The sequence below is a fragment of the Camellia sinensis genome, chromosome 3 (assembly GCF_055761805.1).
Source record: "Camellia sinensis isolate YWXY chromosome 3, ASM5576180v1, whole genome shotgun sequence".
Classification (NCBI taxonomy): Eukaryota; Viridiplantae; Streptophyta; class Magnoliopsida; order Ericales; family Theaceae; genus Camellia; species Camellia sinensis.
Genome location: NC_138963.1, coordinates 187,507,654 through 187,530,635, shown reverse-complemented (window position 1 = coordinate 187,530,635; position 22,982 = coordinate 187,507,654). Strand labels below are relative to the sequence as shown.

At 40.1% G+C, this 22,982-nt stretch overlaps 2 protein-coding genes across 2 annotated transcripts; one reads left to right on the top strand and one right to left on the bottom strand.

Annotated features, from left to right (window-relative positions):
- Window positions 1–430: 430 nt before the first annotated feature.
- On the top strand, window positions 431–850 carry LOC145822103 (uncharacterized). Its single transcript, XM_082918696.1, has one exon. It carries the CDS (start codon window positions 431–433, stop codon window positions 848–850), a length of 420 nt encoding a protein of 139 aa, XP_082774822.1.
- Window positions 851–14,831: 13,981 nt separating this feature from the next.
- Window positions 14,832–19,087, bottom strand: LOC114280230 (serine/threonine-protein kinase PEPKR2). The gene is made up of 4 exons (XM_028222576.2): window positions 18,749–19,087; window positions 17,823–18,625; window positions 15,910–16,206; window positions 14,832–15,569 (listed from the first exon to the last, which is right to left on the bottom strand). Exons 2-4 carry the CDS (start codon window positions 18,577–18,579, stop codon window positions 15,199–15,201), a joined length of 1,425 nt encoding a protein of 474 aa, XP_028078377.2. The 5' UTR covers window positions 18,580–18,625; window positions 18,749–19,087; the 3' UTR covers window positions 14,832–15,198.
- Between the last annotated feature and the right edge of the window lie 3,895 nt (window positions 19,088–22,982).

Here is a 22,982-nt window from a genome sequence, read left to right as displayed (position 1 = left end):
TCCACACATGGGCTATGGATCTTATTGGCCCCATCTCTCCACCGTCAAGGGGACACATATGGATCATAGCGGCCACGGAGACTTACACTAAGTGGGTAGAAACCATCCTCCTGAAGAAGGCAACAGGAGCCGCTGTCTCCAATTTCATTCGAGAATTCATTATATGTCGTTTTGGTATTCCTAGAGTAATTCTGTCGGATAATGGGACCCCTTTTGTCAACCGTCAAGTGGGGAAACTCTTAGTCTCCTACGACATCACACACCATAAATCAACGCCTTATTATCCCAGGGGAATGGACAAGCTGAAGCAACCAACAAAACACTCCATAGAATCCTTTCAAGGACTCTCAAGGATTATCAAAGGGACTGGGCACATGTGCTTCCAATGGCGCTCTAGGCATACAGAACATCCAAAAGAAGACCAACTCAAATGAGCCCATTTTCGTTGGTATATGGCACGGAAGCCGTCTTCCCAGTGGAAATTGCCATACACTCAGCTCGCATGGGCCTCCGAAGTGGAATTAGCCTGTACTCCAGACCGTCAGAGTTGGAAATCCTTGATGAGAGAAGGGACAAAACCCAAGCTAATCTTAGAGTTTACCAGAGCCGTATAGCTAGAGCTTATGACACTCTGGTACGTCCAAGACAGTTCCAAGAAAGTGATTTAGTGTTACGGGCTGCACCTCACGTCATGAGGGGAACATCAACCCACAAGTTCACACCCAAGTGGCAGGGTCCTTATGTAGTAAGGGAAGTCAATGAAAATGGCTATTACAGAATTTCTGAGCCTGACTCTCAAACCCTCTTGAGCCCCATCAATGCGAAATGGTTGAAGGCTTACTATCCTTAGAAATTACCCATTACTATATGATGTACTACACCAAGATGTATTGTGCCTATTTGGGCTTCTTCAATGAATATCGTCCTTTTTCACACTTATTCTAACTATAATCACAAATAATAAAAGATGACACTTTAACTCTAAAGTCAGCTCCATTAAGTAGTTGAAGATTTTCAATTACAAAAAAGAAAGGGAGGCCCAAATCTCCAACATACAAAAAAGTTTTAGGCTATAAAGCTATCATATGCTACAAAGCTATGATCCAACTAATCAAGACTCTGGAAGCTTGATCTTCTTCTTCTTCACCCGCCAATCTTGCTTCAAGAATCGTTTTCTTTTCTCTCAAGCTAGAAGTCGCCAATTCTGTTTCATTCAAAGCTTTCTGTGCTCGCTCAAAAGATAGCTTACGTTCCTCCTTCACTCGTACAGTAACAACCAAAGCCTTATCTACCTCGTCTAGCTCAGCCTCAATCATCCTCCTCCTGGCCTTGGATTCAAGAAGAGATAACTAATCATCCAACCAACCCACCTCCAATCTGTTAATACGGCCATCTCGAAATTCGCCCAAAACAGCACGTTGGGCCAACACCTCATCAAGAGAAGCTGTCTCTGGGGATAACTTGTAAAGCTCCTTAAGGAATTCTCCAAAACCATCCAAAAAATAAGTCCGAAGATAAGAGCTACCCAAGTGCATGAAAGTGGTCGGTTTATAATGAAGAACAAAGAGCAGTCGAGGAATTAACTCTGCTTTTACCCTGGCAAACAACACAACTGGATCCAGTAGCTTTTCCTTCTCATCGATCCCTTTAAGAACCATACTGCCACGGGGAAGATGAATAGGAGAAAAATCTCCATCAGTAGCATGAATGAGGGAATAATCTCCATCAATAGTTGGCAGTGATGGCCTTTGAAGGCTACCTGCAATATCACTGGCACCTTTTTGAATGAAGCCAAACAACTCGCGTACGAGCACACCACCCAAGTTTGAACCAGCTGAAACAATAGGCGAGTTGATTCCAACTTCGGAGCCCGAAGGAATGGTGGGCACATTACTCTCTAGGCTCGCAGAGGTCGTAGAAGTATGTAAAGAAATGGGCGCAGAAGAGCCAATGCCACATGACAAGCTCACGGATGTACTCGCATCTCCGACTCATGAGCTAAGCACATCGCTATGTGAAAAATTACAACCACTTTCAAATAAGCGAGCAATAGGGACACCACCTCCAATCTTGGCTCGCAAAGGAACCAATGCATCCCTAGAATTTGGTGTATCCGACAAAGAAGGCCTGGCACTAATAATGTCACATCCAATATCGTCTTCAACATCGTCCCTCTCCCCCATAATCTCAAGACTCTGATCCGAACCCTCTTCATCATCCTCAGAATTTTCTGCATCATCCTCAACACCTAGAGGGACTAGGAGGCCACCATCATGAGATCCGCCTCCACCTGTGGGCAAGACCTTATGCCGCGCCAATTTTATCCGACACACGCCAGCCGACCCCTGCAAACAATATAGGTATTTTAATACAAACGTATTGGAAACGTCACAAACACACAAATAATTCCAAAATACTAAATATGAGTTTACCTGTGACGAATCAATGGTGTCAGTCGAGCAACCCCTCGCTTGGCGGGCAATCCTGGTTTTAGTAGGCGAATCTATACCTCCAATCTTTGGAGGTACTCTCCCAGGCACTGGAACAAGAACGGAGGAAGAGAGTGGCCTTTTACGCTTGGCACTAGAAGGACGGTCAGGAGAAATTATCTGGGTCTGCTCCAAAGCAATAGTCACCTTAGATAAGCAAGCCAGTGGACTGAGTTCCCCCATATCTGCAACTGACAAGCCCCGCTCTCCGCGGGCCATACATAAATCAGGGTCATCAGACGAAATGAGCTCAACATGGACAGGATCGAGATCACCACTCAAGAAAGTCCGAAATAATGCAAGATTGCATCTCCAATACTTCTTCCAACTAGGAGTGGTTCCGCCAATTCTACCCTTACTTGCTAGCACAACTCGCCCCCGACGCCTTAATTCTTCTGAAAGAAAAGAGTATACATATAATTGCTTACAGTCGGCCATCGAAGGTACAGGGGAAGGAAGATGCTGAGGAACCCCTTAGTCCAAACCAAACTGTCGAGCAACCTTCAAAGGATTATAGGCCACCACATCGTATCTATCATCCACAAAATAAGGTAAATGCCCAGAAACGGTGCTAAGAACCATCACTGAGTCCGTATCCCCCAAGTAAGACACACCCGGCTCGAGAACAAGCTTGTAATCATCTAGGCGGTAGGCAATGGTAGAAGATACTCCACAAACCGGCATGACATAAGGACGAGCAACAAACTTGTCCTCAAAATCAAAAATGCTGGCCAAACTCCCCTGTGTACATCCCTCAGCCCAACTAGCAGAACGCGGCTCACTTTTTTCAATGGAAAACACCTCTGGCATAGGGGCCAAACTAGGAAGTCTCTCATACAAAAACAATTGCAGAAAGGTAGTAGGGAGGGAGCTAGTAACATCATATCGTCCTTTGGAATGATCAACACCCTCCTGATACATATCTAACCTCTTATATAGCCCTCCCAGAAACAAAGGAGCCAACGGAATGGGACGGCCGGAAGCAAGAATCGCAGCAAGAGGAAAAAGCTCATGGAAAACGCCGTCCTGGGGTCTACCCATCAAGACATACCGCGACAGCCAATATGTAATAAAAGCAGCTAAATGCTCAACACTCCCCCACTTGTCCCATTCCATTCCTAGACCTATGAATCCATCATTCGCATTTCCTTGCACCTGATGGCTAAGATCTCGAAACCAGTACCGAAGACAACCCCCGAAAGTGTTTTTTGGTCGTTTTCGTGATCGAGATGTTACTAACACTTTATTTTGATAACGACTCAATAACTTCCCTGCCGGTGCCACGGCCTCCTCCAATCTCCCAACAATAGCCATCTGGTTAAGGGACAAACTTCCTACGCTAGGATTCGCTGATCCAAGACGCTCTAACCCCATCAAAACAACTACATCCTCTAGAGTAGGGGTCGTCTCGCCCCACTGTGCAATAAAAGTATGAGAACTTGAACTCCAACATGACAATGTAAACTCCAGCCAAGATGGCTCCTGTCTAATCCGCATACACTGAGAAATAGCAGTAGCAATCTTAGCTCCAGCAAGCACCTCACAATATAAAGGATGACGAAAGATAGCTGCGCTCCAAACATCAAAGTCATCTTTGGGCCCCGTATAATCCTCAAAAGCTGGAAAAGAATAAGGATAAGTGCCCCTCTCCACATGAAAATGTACAATAAACTCTGGAGGAACAAAAGTTTCAACCCCTTTCTCTGGCTCAACCCCACCAAGAAGAAAATCAATCGGGACCCCGCCATTGTCATCAAATAAATCCACCCTCGCCCAAAACAAATCCATGGCACCAAAGAAAGGTGCCCTACACCAATATTCCGCTGGAGGGACGATTGGAGGATCCGTGTCCTTCTTGGCCTTAAAAAGATTTTTCTTGGATTTATCCACTTTCGACTTGGAAATGCCAGAAGAACCTGCTAGTGATTGTTGGGCGCTGCGACGGGACACAACACTTCCCCCTTTTACTTTAGCCATATCACAAAAGCTCGCCTTTCCTGCATCAACACAAGATTTACAAATCAGAAATGTCATTCACTTTTGAGGTGCATTTTTCCAAAAAAAAAAAAATCATCTTCCCTCCGCTAAGGCACGATTTTGAGTTAGGCCTTTCCCTTGCAATTCACCTCTCCCTCGCCTTCCATGTATGTTTCTATCCCTCGCTTACATTTATGTTTCTATCCATTGCCTATGTCTCTATCTCTTTCCATCGACCAAAAAAAAAAAAGTCATCTTCCCCTTCGCTAAGGCACTATTTTGAATTAGGCCTTTCCCTCGCAATTCACCTCTCCCTCGCCTTCCAGGTATGTTACTATCCCTCGCCTACATTTATGTTTCTATCCATTGCCTAAATTTCTATCCTTTTCCATCGAAAAAAAAAAAAATGAAAGTCATCTTCCCCTCGCTGAGGCACTATTTTGAGTTAGGCCTTTCCCTCGCAATTCACCTCTCCCTCGCCTTTCAGGTATGTTTCTATCCCTCGCCTACATTTATGTTTCTATCCATTGCCTAAATTTCTATCCCTTTCCATCGAAGAAAAAAAAAATGAAAGTCATCTTCCCCTCGCTGAGGCACTATTTTGAGTTAGGCCTTTCCCTCGCAATTCACCTCTCCCTCGCCTTCCAGGTATGTTTCTATCCCTCGCCGACATTTATGTTTCTATCCCTTGCCTAAATTTCTATCCCTTTCCATCGAAAAAAAAAAAAAAAAAAACTCTTTTGAGTTAGGCCTCTTCCCCTCGCTAGGCCTCCATCCCTCGCTTGAAGTACGCATTTGCTCCAATTCCCCTTTCCCTCGCTTTCCACATATGTTTCCCTCGCAAATTTTCTAACTATTTCCACTGAAGTTTAAAAAAATAAATAAATAAATAAAAATTTGAGTTAGGCCTCTTCCCCTCGCTAGGCCTCGCCTCTATCCCTCGCATGAAGTATACCTTTGCTCCAATTCCCCTCCCCCTCGCTTTCCACATATGTTTCCCTTGCAAATTTTCTAACTATTTCCACCGAAGTTAAAAAAAAAAAAAAAAAAAAATTGAGTTAGGCCTCTTCCCCTCGCTAGGCCTCTATCCCTCGCATGAAGTATACCTTCGTTCCAATTCCCCTTTCCCTCGCTTTCCACATATGTTTCTATCCCTCGCAAACTTTCTAACTATTTCCACCGAAGTTAAAAAAATAAATAAATAAAAATAAAATAAAATAAAATTGAGTTAGGCCTCTTCCCCTCGCTAGGCCTCGCCTCTATCCCTCGCATGAAGTATACCTTTGCTCCAATTCCCCTCCCCCTCGCTTTCCACATATGTTTCCCTCGCAAATTTTCTAACTATTTCCACAGAAGTTTAAAAAAAAAAAAAAAAAATTTGAGTTAGGCCTCTTCCCCTCGCTAGGCCTCTATCCCTCGCATGAAGTATACCTTCGTTCCAATTCCCCTTTCCCTCGCTTTCCGCATATGTTTTTATCTCTCGCAAACTTTCTAACTATTTCCACCGAAGTTTAAAAAAAAAAAAAAAATTAAGTTAGGCCTCTTCCCCTCGCTAGGCCTCTATCCCTCGCAGCTCCCCCCACCCCTCGCATTAATCTTTCCTTCCCCTCGCACCACTTCTCCCTCGCTTCATTTTTCTTTATTTCACCAAATTCTTTTGTTAAAAAAAATTAAAAAAAAAAAGAGCCAAACCATATTTTGAGATAGCCCCTTTCTCTCGCATAACAAAACCCATATTTTGAGATAGCCCCTTTCCCTCGCATAACAAAACCCATATTTTGAGATAGCCACTTTCCCTCGCATAACAAAACCCATATTTTGGGATAGCCCCTTACCCTCACATAACCAAACCCATCCCTCGCAACACCCACCATCCCTCCCATTAATCTTTACTTCCCCTCGCAGCAATCCTCCCTCGCTTTATCTTTCCTTATTTCACAAAATTCTTTTTTTTTGTAAAAATAAAAAAATAAAACAATAAAAAAATCTTGTGCCTCCCTCGCCTCATTTCCTTATAATTCCCGAAATTGGTTTATGGGCTTCATCTTTCATAGCCCTCATTTATTTACAGCCCTCTATTACCTCATCACTTTAAAAATAAAATAAAATAAATAGCCCCTTCATTATTTTATTTATTTATCTTATTTTTATACTTCTCCAAATCCTTTTGTGGGCTTCCCTCGGTTCAACTTTTCTGTTTACCACCTATAAATAATAAAAAATAAATAAAACCTCATAGCTCTCAATACCATCCTAAAATTTTGCCAAATAGCTCTCGGATGTTTATTCTAACAGTTTATTTTTATTTTCTAAGCCTACACTTCTCCAATATTCATTATTAGTAACTTTCTAACCTTTTCACTTTTTACCTAATTAACATTTTATTATAGACCTCTCCAATTCTCCAAAACACAACCCTTTTTTTTTATTGATCTGCCTCTTGCTCAAAAATAATAAAAATAAAATAAAAAATAAAAAAATAATTAATATTCTATTTTTATTTTCTTTTCATTTCGTGGCTTACCTCCTTTAAGACTATCCAACATTTTTTTTTTTATCACAACCCATGCCTTATATATATATATATATATATATATACATATATATCTATATATATCAATATATAAAATTCAACTAAGTAACACACATACCTTTCAAGCCCACGGCAGCGCCAATCTTAACGAGCTCCGCGAGTGCTCGCGGCTCTTTTTCGTCCCCTTCCTAGTTCGTTGCTCCTCTCAGGATCCAGCCATAACAATAACTCTTAGAAACCCAACTTTACCGACTCAAACAGATCGAAACCCAGCCCTTCCTGCCAATGGCTCACGCACAGGTTCTTCGATCAAGACCCAAACAGAACCCAACCCTAGCAGCCAAACCAGAATCAGAACTTAACTTCTGACAGCCCAACCGATCACCTCACAGCACCACTGCGGCTCACGTAACGGCGACTTCCGCGACTCGCAGCACTTTTCTTCTCTCCTTTCTTCCTCCGTCCGACTCGCCTCTCTCCCCCTTCGCGACTTCGAAGTTCGATTCACCAATTTGAACCCAATAATATAGAAATTTAGCCCCTCTCCTATACCCAGAAACCGAACCTCCGTCGCAACCTGGTTCAACCAAAGACAGCGTGCGAGTCGCCTCACCACTGCGCACCACTCCACACCCTTGCGACCCACCAATGCCGACCTACGACAGCCTTCGTCCCGCTATCTTTCCTCTGCAGCTTGCACACAACGTGGACATCCAACCAAGCTTACAAAAAGGGACAGAAAATATAGAAAACCCAGAACTCAACTTGGAGAGAGAACGAAGCAACCCAACACTCCACTTGGATTGAGAGACTATGGAACACTTAGACCCGAACCCAAACATAATGGTACAACAAAACCCTAGAATCGCCAAACACGGTTTTTTGTTATTCTTTTTTTATGGTCCATTAGTCTAAGAAACCCAACTCTAGGTAACCATGTCCATGAGACACCCTTCTGTACAATGGGTAAAAGGGAGCAAACAGAGATCTTGATTCAAAAAAAAAATAATAATAATAATAATAATAATAATATATATATATATGTATATATATAGAGTCTTTATTTCCACAAAACAGCGAGCTCACTATTCCAATTATTCGAACAAGTTTAAGTTATACCCAGAATATACACAATCTTTTATGTGGCAATAATGCAACGTTCAAGCAGGACGAGAAGTTCCAAAAAAAAAAAAAAGATTAAATAAATTTATATACATACTGAGGTTGTACCTTCCTAAGGAAAATCCTTAAACCAATCAAAAATTCTCTTTGCCTGTTACAAATATTAAAAACAGACTGCAACAACCTTAGACTCTTCAAAAAAATAGCTCAAGCTATCGCACGCTACCAAGCAGCTCCAAATCAGCAGCTATTAGTAGTCTGCTCTAAACCTATAAATCCAATTGATGAGTTACCTTCTCCATAGATCGCTCTTTCCCAACAAAAAGTTGCAAAAGTCAATAAATTCACCCCCTCTTTCCCGTCTTTATAAGAGAGCACAAATGCAGGACAACAACACACAAAAATGCAGGCAAATTCATATCTAATTGCTAACGCTCTCCTTTCAACCCATTCTCTCTAAATGGCTTCCGGAGGCCAAGGGCACCGAGATAACACCATTTGGCGGCTAGTGAACAAGGCTCCAAACCCAAGAGGTCCAAGCTATAGAGCTTCAAGCTCCAGCTCTAGAGCTTCAAGCTCCACTCCTACTCACCGTCACCGCCCTGTGTGTGAGTTCTTTCGAAAGATGCTCTCCATGCCTCCATGGCAATTCCAAGATCAGCTATTCGAATCCCCTTGGATCCAACACCCAATATCTGCTCATACAGTCTTAGAGGTGCCGGAAGAATTCCGGGGTAAAATAAGAGGATGGTACAAGGCACTAACCATTCCAGAATTTTACACAATACCACTGTCCCATACTTGGTTTTTGCTAAACCAAGAAATCAACCTCACTCTCCAGGGATCCACCTGCCAGGCAAATCAGGTGTTAGTCCCACATTTTGAGAGGATCCGTATCAACATCCTCTCGCAAAGACCGACAGAGAGAGATCTAGACCACCACATCTCCATCATGTCAGCACCATTGGAAAACCCAAATGAAGATTTGGGACTTGGTTGGGACATAGAGAGCTTTGCAGATCTCAACATGGGAGAAGAAAGCGCTTCCCGCAGTGCTCAGCCAAACATCCCCTACAACATTCCGCTTAACATCCTCTTCTTCAACACTGAGGGCGTCGCTCGCCCTAACTTCCTCCAACACTACATGCACCTACATTCTAGCAGACGCTTCCACCTCGTCATCATCACGAACCCAAAAAAAGGGAGAAGCGAGGCCTAGTTCATGAGCCAAATCATGGGCTTTCCTAACACCAAGACCATTGCCCCCCCTCCTAGCAGCATGGAAAGGGTGAAGGGCGGAATCTGGTGCCTATGGAACGAAGCCGAAATCTCCTGTGAAGTAGTGGAAATTTTACGGAATCAAGCCATCGCCCAACAATCCCATATCTTTGTCTGGCCGGCTCGCACCAGATGAAATTTAAAATGTAAACTCTCCTTGAGCAATCCAAATGCCCCCATTGTATCAAAAGGTTAATTTTAGACGACTCTATCTGAATACTTGTCTGCATGAGTTAATATTTTTCAAAATTTTTTAACATAGTCATGTACAAATACTCTCATTAACTATAAGAGCATCTGTATATGGGGGCATTACTGTGGGTACTTGTATCAAGCTCAATACGTGGCAAGCCCTACAGGTGACACATCACCAAAACCCCACCCACGTGGCAAACCAATATGGCACCACGTCAGGCATGTCATATGTTTGATACATGGCGAGCCCTATGGGCGCCATGTGCCAAGGCAACCAAAATTATATGCTTAGCCTAAGCGGGAGCATATGTACGAGCCCAAATATATCTAAATATAAAGAGCCCTGCAACAGGCAGCACCATGGCCCCGCAGGGTCCACGATCCTTCATACCTCGCTCCAAGACCAAACAACAATACAATCAACCCAAGCTCCCAGTTCACTTGGACTTAGATTGACAAACATTGAGATAAGCCCGCGGCCCACCCTCCTACTTGGTCGCCTAGAAGCGAGCCCTTGGCTCTTCTAAACACTAAGGTGGGCCCTAGCCCATTCACCTACTTGGATGCCTGGGTTGGGAGCAGGACCCAGGCACTACTGCTCGGGATCATCAGAGGATACTGGACTGGCGGTTGAGGTCATGAGATCATCGAGATGGTTGTCTTCTTGCTAAGACAACTCCATTTCGACCAGGCTTGGAGAAGAGGCAACAATGACCTTACGTTCATGTCATCCGATGCATATACGAAACGTTACTTTCCACCTGCCACGAAATATTGCTCTCCGCCTGCCGGCAAGCCACAGACGGCAGAAAGGCTTATATCACTTCTGGTAGAGTTGAGGAGAACGAGCCACCTGTCCAACAGTTTGCTTGGGCTCCAATACTCCTGTGGCCTATATAACGTATCGTATATGCAGCGAGATACAACAACAACAATACAACCAAGTCTCATGCTTAAACACTCTCTCATACTTTACATTAGTGTTCAAAGGTCTATCACTGCCAACCTCTCCCTCTCCAAGTTTGCCTTGACCTACTCCTCTCCACCTCCGGTGATCTCAGGCCATTGAAGTGCCCGCCATCTTCCCGGACTACCTCTAACCACACCTCTCACCTACACTAACCATCCTTTGGGAAATAACTCCATTATGCTACTGCCCCGGTCCATGAAGAGCATGTTTGTTAACTGTGCTCCATGCGGAGATGCCACAATGTCGGTGTTGGTCATCACTCTCACCTGAATGAAGACCACACAATTATAAGTCAGACACCTACCATGAAACTCTGTCAACTGCATTTGTCTCTCTGTTTTGAATAGTCTTGGTTTTGATCTTAAAAGAGTTCACATTCTCTACAGATTAATATACCCTTATTTGCCATTTAGAATGACATAGTTGGCAAAGAAACCTATGTCCACATAATAAAGAGAAGGGTGTCCTTTTCTTTATTGTGTGCATCAATTCTGTACACATAGCAGAACCGTAAAATTGTTTAATTTGTTAATTATTACATTAACAAAAGAGCATGTCACTACATTCTGAGATGATAGCTGAACAAGACTAAACTGACATGGTTAGATGAAAGGTCATTGTCTTGGAGCAATTAACATGGTGCACTAGTGTTATATATGTTTGGAGACTTGTGGTGAAGTTCTATACCAACCTCTACAAAGAAAAATGTTACAAAGTGATGTGGCATAAACGTCTGTCGATAAATAGGGTCCAATCCGAATCCGATCAGAATCCAACTTGAAATTTCCAAATCTGTTAATAGTGGTTCAAATCTATAATCTGATTAGACCCAAATCCAATTGATCTAATTAATGACGGGTCTTAATCTGATAAATCCATTCCGATCTAATAACTTGTACCTTTTTTTGTCTGATTAGATATTTACTAACATCATGCATTAACAAAACTTTAAAATGTGAAATGAGACCGAGTAAAATAACATAATTTTTTTTAAAAATGGAAAGGGTGAGAAAAAAAAGACCTGATCACAGAAGCTCAGATCTTCAGACTGAACCACACTCAGAATGCAACCCTTAATTCTAGCACACTCCTTGGCAAACACATCTACAACTGTTGTTCCATTCTTGAATGCTCTAGATCCTCTTCTCATCAGCAGAGTCAGCCTTGTAAGTGGAATCCCGTTTTGTTCATTCCCTCTACCCATCATTTTCAACCCACAAACCTCCCTAGCCTTACATCTCAACAATTCAAAAACCTCCATATTCCTCTCCTCCCCCATCCTCCCCAAATCATGCCTCATCACCACAGCCTTCTCGAAGCAGTACGGGCCATCACCAGCTTCGAATCTATCAACCACCACTCCACCAATTCCATAGTTGGCTTTCAACAAGTTCTCAACCCATGATCCTATTTTAGTCCTCATTTCCCCCCAATGGAACAGTACCCACCTTCTCGGCTTCAAGCGCTGATTCTTCACTGACCAGCTGACAAATGGTGCCACCGCGCACAACCCGTGCCAGAGATTGTCATAGTTATAGTAAGTGTCAGAGACATAGGTTAGGCCCAGGATTAGAGTGGCAGAGTTTGGAATACTTTCTGGCCAAGTGTCACGGGTTGCCTTGCAAGCCTAACTCCGTGACGTTTCGCTCACGGTGGTGTGGCCATTTGAGTGCTCAAGAGTGGCCGTTGGAAATGCCCCAACGTGGCCTAACATTGGCCCTAAGTAGTCCAAGGCATGTAAGCCACTAATAGCCAGCAAACAGCAAAGCCGCAGCCCATGCCAATAGCCAACCAGCGCTGCCAACAGCAGCAAACAGCACTGCCAACAGCAGCAAAATACGGCAGTAGCAGCCAGCAGTGGCAGCCAACAGTGCAGAGTTTTGGCGCTTTGTTTCGGCAGTCAAACGAAGGAGTTTCGAGTTGAAATTTTTATGGTAAAGAGGTTTTGGGGAAAGTGTTTTCCTGACCAAGTTTCGTGATTTTTCTCAATTTGTAGAATTTATGAAAAATCATTATGACTCCTCGAACATGTATGATGTTTCCTCCTGCCAGAGGGTAGGTTGCTTAACAAGCATATATAAGGGGGGAATGTGTGCTACCTACCTACCTCCCCGCCCAAACCGGGCTTTAAGTGAGCAACCTTGGGGCAACTCAAGGACGGGCTTTAGGCATCCAGAGGGGTATCCAGAGTCTCAACGTGGGTTTAGGAGCCCCCTGGACGGTGCAATAATGCAGGCACTGCGCGCACCCTCCCGTGTGAGAGGTCCACTACGTTGTTTCCACTATGCTACACAATATAGCATCTTTGGGACTCGTTTTGGACCGAATGGGCTATCGAAGCACCACTAAAGGCCTCGTGTGCCAACTCAAGTGCTTGGTTTTGGTTTAACCTTGCACGAGGGGATCCCGTGGCTTAAGCTAAGCAGTTGGACGACAACATCGCATATGTGGGGTATCAAATGAAGACATCAAGCTACGTATTGACTAAGTCCATTGAGAGACTACATTATGCTACAAGCAAGCTACGGATTGAGATGTTGCCTTACTCATGCTACACGTTGGTGCAACGCTAAGGTGCGCAATGGCCTTAGGCGGAATCTAACACACGTGTTGGCACGAGGATTACGCCGTGGGCGAGAGATTGACCCTCGGTGGCTTGTGGACTTCGCATGACCAAGTGGCCATCCAATATGCATCTATTGAGGCATGCTTGACCCTACGACACTTAGAGATGCTATCAAAGACCCAACATGCAACGTTGGCTTGTCGGCTAAGTTGAGGACCTTTGCTAGCACATTGTTGTGTGGCTAGGCACCTTGATGACAAAAACCTAAGTTGGGCGAGCACCTTGTTTAAGATAAGCTTGGCGCTATGAAGTGACTTATGCCGTGCTTGGTGCACTTGAGGCGTCAGGCCTACTTGTGGCATCCGGGTGAAGACGAAGCTTCCTTGTGAAGTTGTTTTGCTTGACAAAGCATTGGGCCCTAATGTTCAAACGGGTGAGATCATCAACACTCGATTTGTCAATGAGCTATGGCGGACTTAAACTTGGTGGAGTTTGAGCGCCACACGGGCAAAAATTGATCCACTGCGCCTCTAAAGGAGTCGGCCCGTGACATCAAGCCAAGGCATAGGAGTTTTTTGTACCGTCTCTGGCGTTGCGTCCCTTGATGCATAGAATCCTGCCCTTTGTGGCCAGGGAAGGGAAGTAGAGGTATTCTGACCCATCTTCATCATGGCTGTCGTTTAAGGAGCTCATGAACCAGGTGCTGCCAGTCATAGCGATTTCGGCGAATCTGAGGTCTTTGAGGGGGAGGAAAGTGACTGAGTCCCTCAGCCTGTCGGTTAGGGTCTCAACAACTTTGGAGCGGTGGTCGTTGCTCTTCCATTGGTGGAAAAATGACCATGGAGTGGAAGTAGGGGAGGAGAGAGAAGTGAAAGGGGAGGTTTGGATGTGGAAGAGAACGAGAAGTAGGAACAAGGTTGAGAGATATGTGAGGATAAGTTTGGTTGAGAAACATGGCTTGTTGGTTTGGGTGAACATCTTGAGACCACTCTCCATTTCCATCAGGTTTGATTGTTGCAGATGGAAAATTTGGGACTTGGAATTAGACTTTTTCATCTTGAGATTTTTAAAATGGAGTTGGTTTCGAGATTGTGACAACAAAACTAAAATATAGACCGCGTTACCAATAAACTATTGTGTCTACCATTTTCGGGTCAACGGAAACCCATGCAGTTTGGTAAAATTGTATAGAATATGGACACTGTTTCACATTGTCTTTGAACTCCCAGTGAATCAATGCAAAATAAAAAATAAGAAATATTTTTTCTCTCTTTTCTATAAATACATACATATATATATATATATATATATCCGCAAATATATCATAAGAGGATATATTAAATGATGATAATCTTTTTAATGAAGCACCTGGTCAAGCTGGTTTATTACTCTGCATGAAAATATCATTTATGTTAGTACTATAAAGATCCACCATAGACCGAATCCTGGCTCAAAAAACATATGGAAATTACAGAGAGAGATATATACCATAATCAATGGCTCAACTTCATTTTAATTTACTATCACAATCTGTCAAAAAACAAAAAGGGCCTACTCAAAACTTGCTAGTCCACAGGATACCATGAATAAGCTCAGTTGTCTTATAATTATCAATTTATTACGAGATCTGCCTGCGACACATTTGGCATACCCATGACCTAAAAAAGCACACCATCTACAAAAATTCTGTAGTTCCAAGAATGTGAAATGCAGGTAGCAAAACAATATATTTAAATAAAGCAAAGAACCAAACAAACCCCGTGTTACAATTACAAATCACCAGCACTCTCTATTTACATTACCAGTACTGTACATCAGTTTATTAGGTTGTATCAGGTTATAGGTACATTGCCATGTCAACAATGGCCAACATTAGATCAAACAAGCATTCCAACAATTTCTAGCCTTTCCCAGCCATCAATCCAATACTTGTTATTTTGATACCCAAACATGTTTGCCAGTTATATCATCTTTTGGCCACGAAATTTTTTAATTCAGATACCCATTCAAAAAATAACTGAGGGATGGTGTTGGTGGTGTAGTTCGGTCAGCTGTTTATGTCTCGGAATCAAAATGCTTTGCAGAGATTGTTAGCCTTCATGTTAGACGAGCATTGCTCCTGTATTGGGTTTGTTGGAACGCACAGCCTGCTCCGTTTTGTTTCGGAGATCGTCACGTGTGAAATTGCTACTGCAAGTGCGTCAACCAAACCAGAGCCGTCTTGCTCTTCAGCCTTGCGACTCAAACTTCCAGGCAACGATGCTGGATCATTAGTCTCACCAAAAGAATCATAGGCTGTCCTACGGTCATTCTGCTCCTCCAGTCTAGTTGTAATGGCTGGTAGCTGGGAAGGTGGTGGTGGTGACCGGCTCTTTGCTTTCGACTTTACAGATAGCGTCCTTAATGTGCGGTCAGTGTAGAGCAAGATCCATGGATGGCCTGAAAGGAACATTGATGAGTGAAAAAGATTAGCATATTTACAAACAAATTCAAGATTAAGTCAAGAAAATGGTATGGGAAAAAAAAAAAAAAAAAGTGAATGATAAAAATTGACGTTTCTAAACATTCGGGTATTGTTCTAGGGCACTGGCATGGTCTAGAGACAAGCCGTAATTGCATTGGCAAAACGGTTGGTCAGCCATTATCATCTCATACTCAAAATCTTGTGTGCGATAAAAACGGTTGTATACAGCTTAAAAAAAATAAAACAAATAAAAAATAAAAAACCACCAAGAATTAGAAACCCTATTCAGAAATTTGACCAGTATAGAAAACTTACTTAGAACTTCATCTGCTGTTATCCTTGTTGCAACATCTCTTGTAAGAATGCGCTCAATCAGATCCCGTGCAACTTTCGATATAGACTCCCATATCCCGGTGTGGAAATCAACCTTCATGCTCTTGATTGCTTCGAAAACTGCTTCTAGTGAGTCTCCTTGAAATGGGAGAAGACCAGTCAAGAGAGCATGTAGAAGGACACCAGCACTCCATATATCAACTTTCTCAGAATAATCGCCTAGGAGAACTTCTGGGGCAACATAAACAGGGCTCCCAGCCAAACCAGTCAATCTCTGACCTGCAATGTAATGATTGCAATGTTTCATAAACAAGAAGGAAAGCAATCACAAAAGGCAGCTACTAAAATAATAAAATGCAATATGAGACCACTAGAGTGGATTTATCAGAATTCCACTTAAAATCCAGAACATGAGGCGATTTCTCTCTTTAATCAATTGTTACAATGTGCCTAAAAACACAAACTTAGGTGTCATGTTCTGCAGCTTAGGCCTGTGTTTGGCTCCCAAGAAGACCAACGGTTCCCACAAGGAAGAAAAAACAGCCTATTCGATGTAGCTAACTCTTTTTAAAGCTAAGCAAAAACCAATTCCTGCATAATGAAACTGTTCTTATAATTTACAGATTTTAAATTTTGGAAGCCTCATACAAGGAATCCAAATAATCTTAATTCTGTCACACTATTAAATCCTTTCTAAGCACAAATGGTGGAATCTAGTGTCATCTTCTGCAGATTACTTTAGCGCAGTGTGACTTTGTAATGCTGAAATCCTCTGTATCTCACCGCTATTACATTTCAGTTACACATTTTCCTAAAGAAAAAGAACAAAAGACACAAGCTATGGAATTTGAGGCACCTCATGCTGGTTAAAAAATTCCACATAATGGGGAAGAACAAAGCTCTATAGAATGTCTTTGGTTGAGTGTTATTTGCGACCAAACAATAAAGTCCTTTTCTGCCTCCATCTTAATCACCAATATGCCTCCAAGTAACCAAACAACGTCTAATAAAACTAGAAGACCACAGGAAAAATTCTTCCGTTAGGGAATGCACTAAAAACTATGTTAATAATGAGTATCATATCCTTACAGCCAGCAAGTACAGGTAACAGACCATCACATACAGCCATGCTAAATGTTAAATTTGTTTAAAGAATCATGGTCTAAGAAATGATCACTCCATTTGAGAGTTCAGCATGCATCAGATCAAATAACTTCGCCATTAAGATTTTCAAATGCCTTTAAACTGATATACTTCCAAAAATATTTTGAAAAAGTCAAGACACGAGGCAACCATTCAACAATAGAAGTTGATTAGGCCAGCAAAACCTGTGGGCCCCAATGATTTTCATAAAAATGTATGCTCACACCTTTTTGGCTCTTTGTACTAGCATAGGAAAAATGATATGTACTGGGAGACACAGAAAGGCAATACCCATATAGGACCATTATGTACTTCATCTCATGATCTTGCTATTCTTGCTTAAGTTGGTAAGAAGGAGAAGCACCTGTGAAGAATATCCACCTTTATCAATCCCAAACACCAGGCATTACACAGACTTGCCATAATTAAAACATAAAATCCTTAGACCATTTACAAAGCTTTTTTTATAACAAGTTTCTATTGGTAGCTTAGTATCCACCGAGTCATGTCAAATTATATCACTAAATTTCCAATTACAGGCTCCAACAAATGATAAGAAAATTTCCTAATTGGAAGAAACCACTCAAAAATAAATAAATAAATTGCAAAGATTTAATAAGTAAAGAAACAAAAAGATAAAAAGGTCCATATTCATTCCAACTTCTGGTGTTCAAAACTGCAGCAGAAAGAAAAATATTTATGGGCAATAAAAGTAACAGAACAATATAGAAGGGAGGTGTCAGATTAGTTACCATTTGCAATCCTCATGGCTAAGCCGAAATCTGCCAGCTTTATCTTCCCTGAATTTGTGAGAAGAATATTCTCAGGCTTTATATCTCTGTGTACAACTCCCATCTCATGACAATACTTAATGACCAGCACAATTTCCTTGAATATATTAGCAGCCCGGTGCTCTGAATACCGACCCTCACTGGCCATCTGATCAATCAAACGTCCACCCGAACACAGCTCCATCACAAGGTGAAAGCATTCAGAATCCTCATACACCGCCTCCAATGTTACAACACCCGGATGCCCTGACAAATGCTGCATAATCTCTACCTCACGGTGAACCGTCTCTTCCCCCTTACGCAGAGTCTTACACGCAAATTCCACTCCAGTAACCCTACTCTGGCACAACCAAACCGACCCAAATTTACCTTTTCCAATTGTGGCACCTGAAACATAATCATCCTCAATCTTGTTCTTCCTACCCAATTGAGTGGCTCTATCAATACACCCTATCTTTCTCTTCAACCCTCTTCCTGGTAAAACCAACGACGAAGTTCCGCATGGCGGAGCCGTGGAAGCAATACCCAGAAGCCTATTTTTACATGACCCAATTGGGTCTGTACCCACCACATCTTCCTTACACCTCTTCTTCAACCTAGCATAATCTTCCAAAGAATAATGGGTCTTTAAATTCGATAACGAACGCGAATCGCGAGTTGATTCTAAAACCTCTTGATCTGGGTATAGAAATTCACTACCTTTCCTCTTCTTCCTCATAATCACATCACACTATAATCTACCTAAAGCAAACCCATTTTCAATTCTGTAAAATCATTCACATTATCAAGAATCGAACAAAACAAATGCTTGATTGATGTTCAAAGAAATCAAAAATAAATAATAATAAATTGAAGAAAGATGAGAAGACTAGGGCAAAAGAAAGAACCTTTTGGTGTGCATATTGGGGAGACATCGAAGCTGAAGAGAGACAAGGTAGGTAGGGGGAAGATGAAACAAAAAATTCTATAGAAATCTCCGATGGATCATGTGGATTTGGGGATTGATTGATTGATTTGTGTAATGTGAAGTGAGTTTTTAGGGAGGCTTGGGGTACATTTTGGATTATGGGGAGACCGACTTTTTAAGCAATTATGTTGACGGAAGATGTTTATGTCGACGGAAAACATTTGGTGGTTTGATTTTTTTGTGGTTTAAACGAGTCAAATGTGTTAAAATCATGTCGTTTTATATTTAAAATGACGTTTTGGGTTTGATTTTTTCGGCCACTTTTGTTATATTGACAATGCCAATAAACTACAGTCTCCATATCATTAGTTATAAGAGCATCCAACCAGTTTCTTAAAAATTTTAGGCAAATTATAGCTTAAAAAGTTATTTTACTATTTTAATTAATCACTTCTTTAGTATTTATTGTACCGTTTGGAGACTTACCTTTTTAGTCAAAAAGTCAAAAAGTTACCTTTTTAACTAAAAAGTCAACAACTCATACCAAAAAGTCAAAGATTCTCTTTTCTCTCTACTTTTTGCACATCTTTTCGTAATTAGCCAAAAAGTCATCCCAAACATATAAGTTTTTTTTACCTACTTTTTTAGCTAAATAGCCAAAAAGTTACTAAATTAGCATGTTCCCAAACGAGTTATTAAAATATTATTTTTTTTATTGAGTTTGTTATTTTTCTTTTTTTATTAAATTAATGAGTTACCAGTCAAATAATTTTTTTAAAATGTATAAAAAAAAAAGAAATTAGCCATGACTGGTTGACTGGCCGGACTTCAAGTAACACTAATCTCCGTGTTGTAACGATGAACAATACCAGCCAAATTATAGCTTAAAAAGTTATTTTACTATTTTAATTAATCACTTCTTTAGTACTTATTGTATCAAACTCTCTATTTTAACTTAATCTTATTAAAATATTATTTTTTTATTGAGTTTGTTATTTTTCTTTTTTTATTAAATTAATGAGTTACCAGCCAAACAATTTTTAAAAAATGTATAAAAAAAAAAAAAGAAATTAGCCATGACTGATTGACTGGCCGGACTTCGAGTAACACTAATCTCCGTATTGTAACGATGAACAATATCTCGCTTGTTGTAGCGAGATACTATAGCACTCGTAAATTAGCGATGAATAGTAGCAAGACTGATGCACGTCCATTTTTTATGAACAATATCACTAATTTAGCTAAAAATAATTTTAACTACTTTGATACGGATGCTCTAATAAATGAAAATTTGATTAACCATAATATTATAAATAAATAAAAATTACGTCAAAATCAAATCGTCATAATAAACACGAATATTTTGTTTAATAGAAAACTAATTATACATTAGTCTTGGTTTGGTTTTCCTCCTAGGCTATATAATCACAAAAAATAAAAAAAAAAATTACAAAATCACAAAAAGACAAAAAAGTTACAAAAGTATCAAAATATCTCATATACAAACAAAAGTCAAAAAAGTATCATTCTATACTAAGGGCAATTTTGTTATTCTAAAGCCCAAAAGTCAAAAAAGCCAAACAAAAATACCAAATGACTAAAAGAGTCTCAGGCTAAAAAAATTAAAAAAAGTTAAAAAGTCAACTAAAAAAGTCAAAACCAAACGATACCTTAATATTGATTTTATTTAGAATTGCCATGACATGTTAAAATTAGGGGTGGACAAATTAACGGGCTATACCGAATTTAGGTTGGGCTGATATTAAGGTGTTTGGCAAAAGTTATTTTTAATATTTTTTGGTTAAAATTCATAAAAAAAATAAAATAGGCTAAAATAGTTAATAAGACAAAATGTCACATCAAATTTATAATCATTTTATTTTTTCTCTCACAAACATTACATCCAACTACAAAAAAATTAACTATCTTTCTAAACACAAAAATTTTAACTTACTAAAAGAGTCAAAAACTAAAATAACAATTTCTCAAACACTCATATTATATAATAAGAGTATGTGTGTCATCTTAAGTTTAGTCTAGCTAGATAACAGGTGACATGATCTATATAAGTGTACTTATTTAAATAAGTATACTTATTTGGGTTATATCATCCCTCTATTTTTTTTACATTCTTTTGTAAAAAATAAAAAAATATATTTATTTAGCTGATTCTAAATACTCTCATAAATCTCTTAAAAGAATGTCTAAATTCCAAGCTCACCTAATTAACGTAATAGATATGAACTGTTAAATTTTTTTTTATACCAAAAAAAAAAAAATTTCCCTATCTCGAAAGGCTATTAAATTATTGAATCATTTCTAATAATTATTTAAATTTAAATATTAATAAATTTCAATTATAAAATAAATATAATTTTTAAGAAGTGTTTTAGTTTAAATTATAAAAAGAAGTATATATATATTTTTTTTCTTTATCTTTTATTATTTTTTAATTTATTTTGTAACTAAATAATATAAAAATTAAAATTACATTTTAAATTATTATTATTAGTAACCTTAAAAAAATTTATTTTATTATTTTTTTTTAAATGAGCAAGCCTGGCGGGACTAGGCAAATACTCTTTATCCCAAATCTAGCCTGAAAATTAAACAAACTCAAAAATTTTGTTCAATTCAGCCTTATTGATTAAATATTTTTCTCAAATCCTAAAAATATCGGATTAAGTTGAGCAAGTTGGACAATTGATCAGACTGATGGCCACTCCTAATTTAAATAACCTCATTTATTGAAAAAAAAAATTAAAAATTAATAAAATTTTATAATTTTCTATTTGAGATAATTTGATGGGGAAATTACAAAAAAAAAAAAACCCCAGGGTTTAGTGCCTTTTTCAAATTAAAACCCCAAGTTTCCAATTTTGACAATTTGTACCTCACCATTCCACTCGTGTTACAATCCGATACTCCTGTCCATCTCCGTCTCTATTAATTAACGAAAGACTAATTTGGGCGCCAAAATTTCTCAAATCTTCACGATTTTGACCCCCTTATATACTGGCACATTCTCTCTCTCTCTCTCTCTCTCTCTCTTTTCGCCTTGTCGTCGTTACCCACCATCACACCTTGTCATTGCCGCCACCAGCCTCATCACCACCTTCACCGCCATCTCCTTCTTCTTTCTATAAATCTTCATTCTCATCTTCCCTTCTACAAATCCTCACTTTGATCGATGTCTCTCTTTTGGTTCACCACTGTCCTCGCTTTTGCTCCGGCGCCGCACGCATAGTGTAACAACCCGAAAATTTAGGCTCTGTTTGGATGTGTTTTGAAATTACATTTCTACCCTATCACTCCCGCATCACGTTTGGATACCATTTTCAAAATAGAATTTCACCATATAATTCAAACTACAATTTGAAAACCCGTTTGGCAGCTTTGTGATTCATTTCTCCACTTTCAACGTCTTCATCCTTCTTCCTCTTCCTTTGCTGAAAAGCTTCCATGTCCATCGTCTCTGAAAAGGTTCACGTGAACTGATCTACTCATCTTTTTTTCTCTGTATCAAAGATCAGGACTGAAGATTCGTCGTAGATCATCTTTCTTTCTCTGTATCAAAGATCAAGACTGAAGATTCGTCACGGGTAGTATTCATAGAGAACTTAGACCATTTTATAATCATGAATCCTGTGAACCCCCTCCCTACTCATACTATCTCCTACAAATCAAATGACTTACAATTTGTGCAGTATGGAAGATTCCTTCTACGGGCAACCAAACAACGATGAGTGCGAGGTCAAATAACTCACAAATTTAATTGACATATTTTTTTATAGGTCACTGATTTAAAAAAATATCCGTAATTTTATTCCCAATTGTTTTTTTGTCTCAGGTCAAATTTATCAAACCTATTGTCGAATCAGACGATTATCAAAGAGTAGCACATTCAGTCACTCTATCATAGGTGATACCTATTCAACTCCCACTAATCTGGTAAATATCTCCTTCAATCATCTGTTATGTGCAAATGGTTTCTGAGAAGTCCAAATGAGTTCTGAAATGATTTCTGAGAAGTCCAAATGAGTATAGAAATAGTTTGAGATAGTTTCTGATCTGTCTAAACTCTTTGCACCTTTTGTCACCTTTAATACTTAGTCGGTCGTCCCCCGGGTCATCCGGCCGGTCAACTTCCCTCTGTCCTGCTGCTTCTTATTTCTTCTTCTCTTCTTCTGTTTATTTCTTCTTGTGGCCTTCTT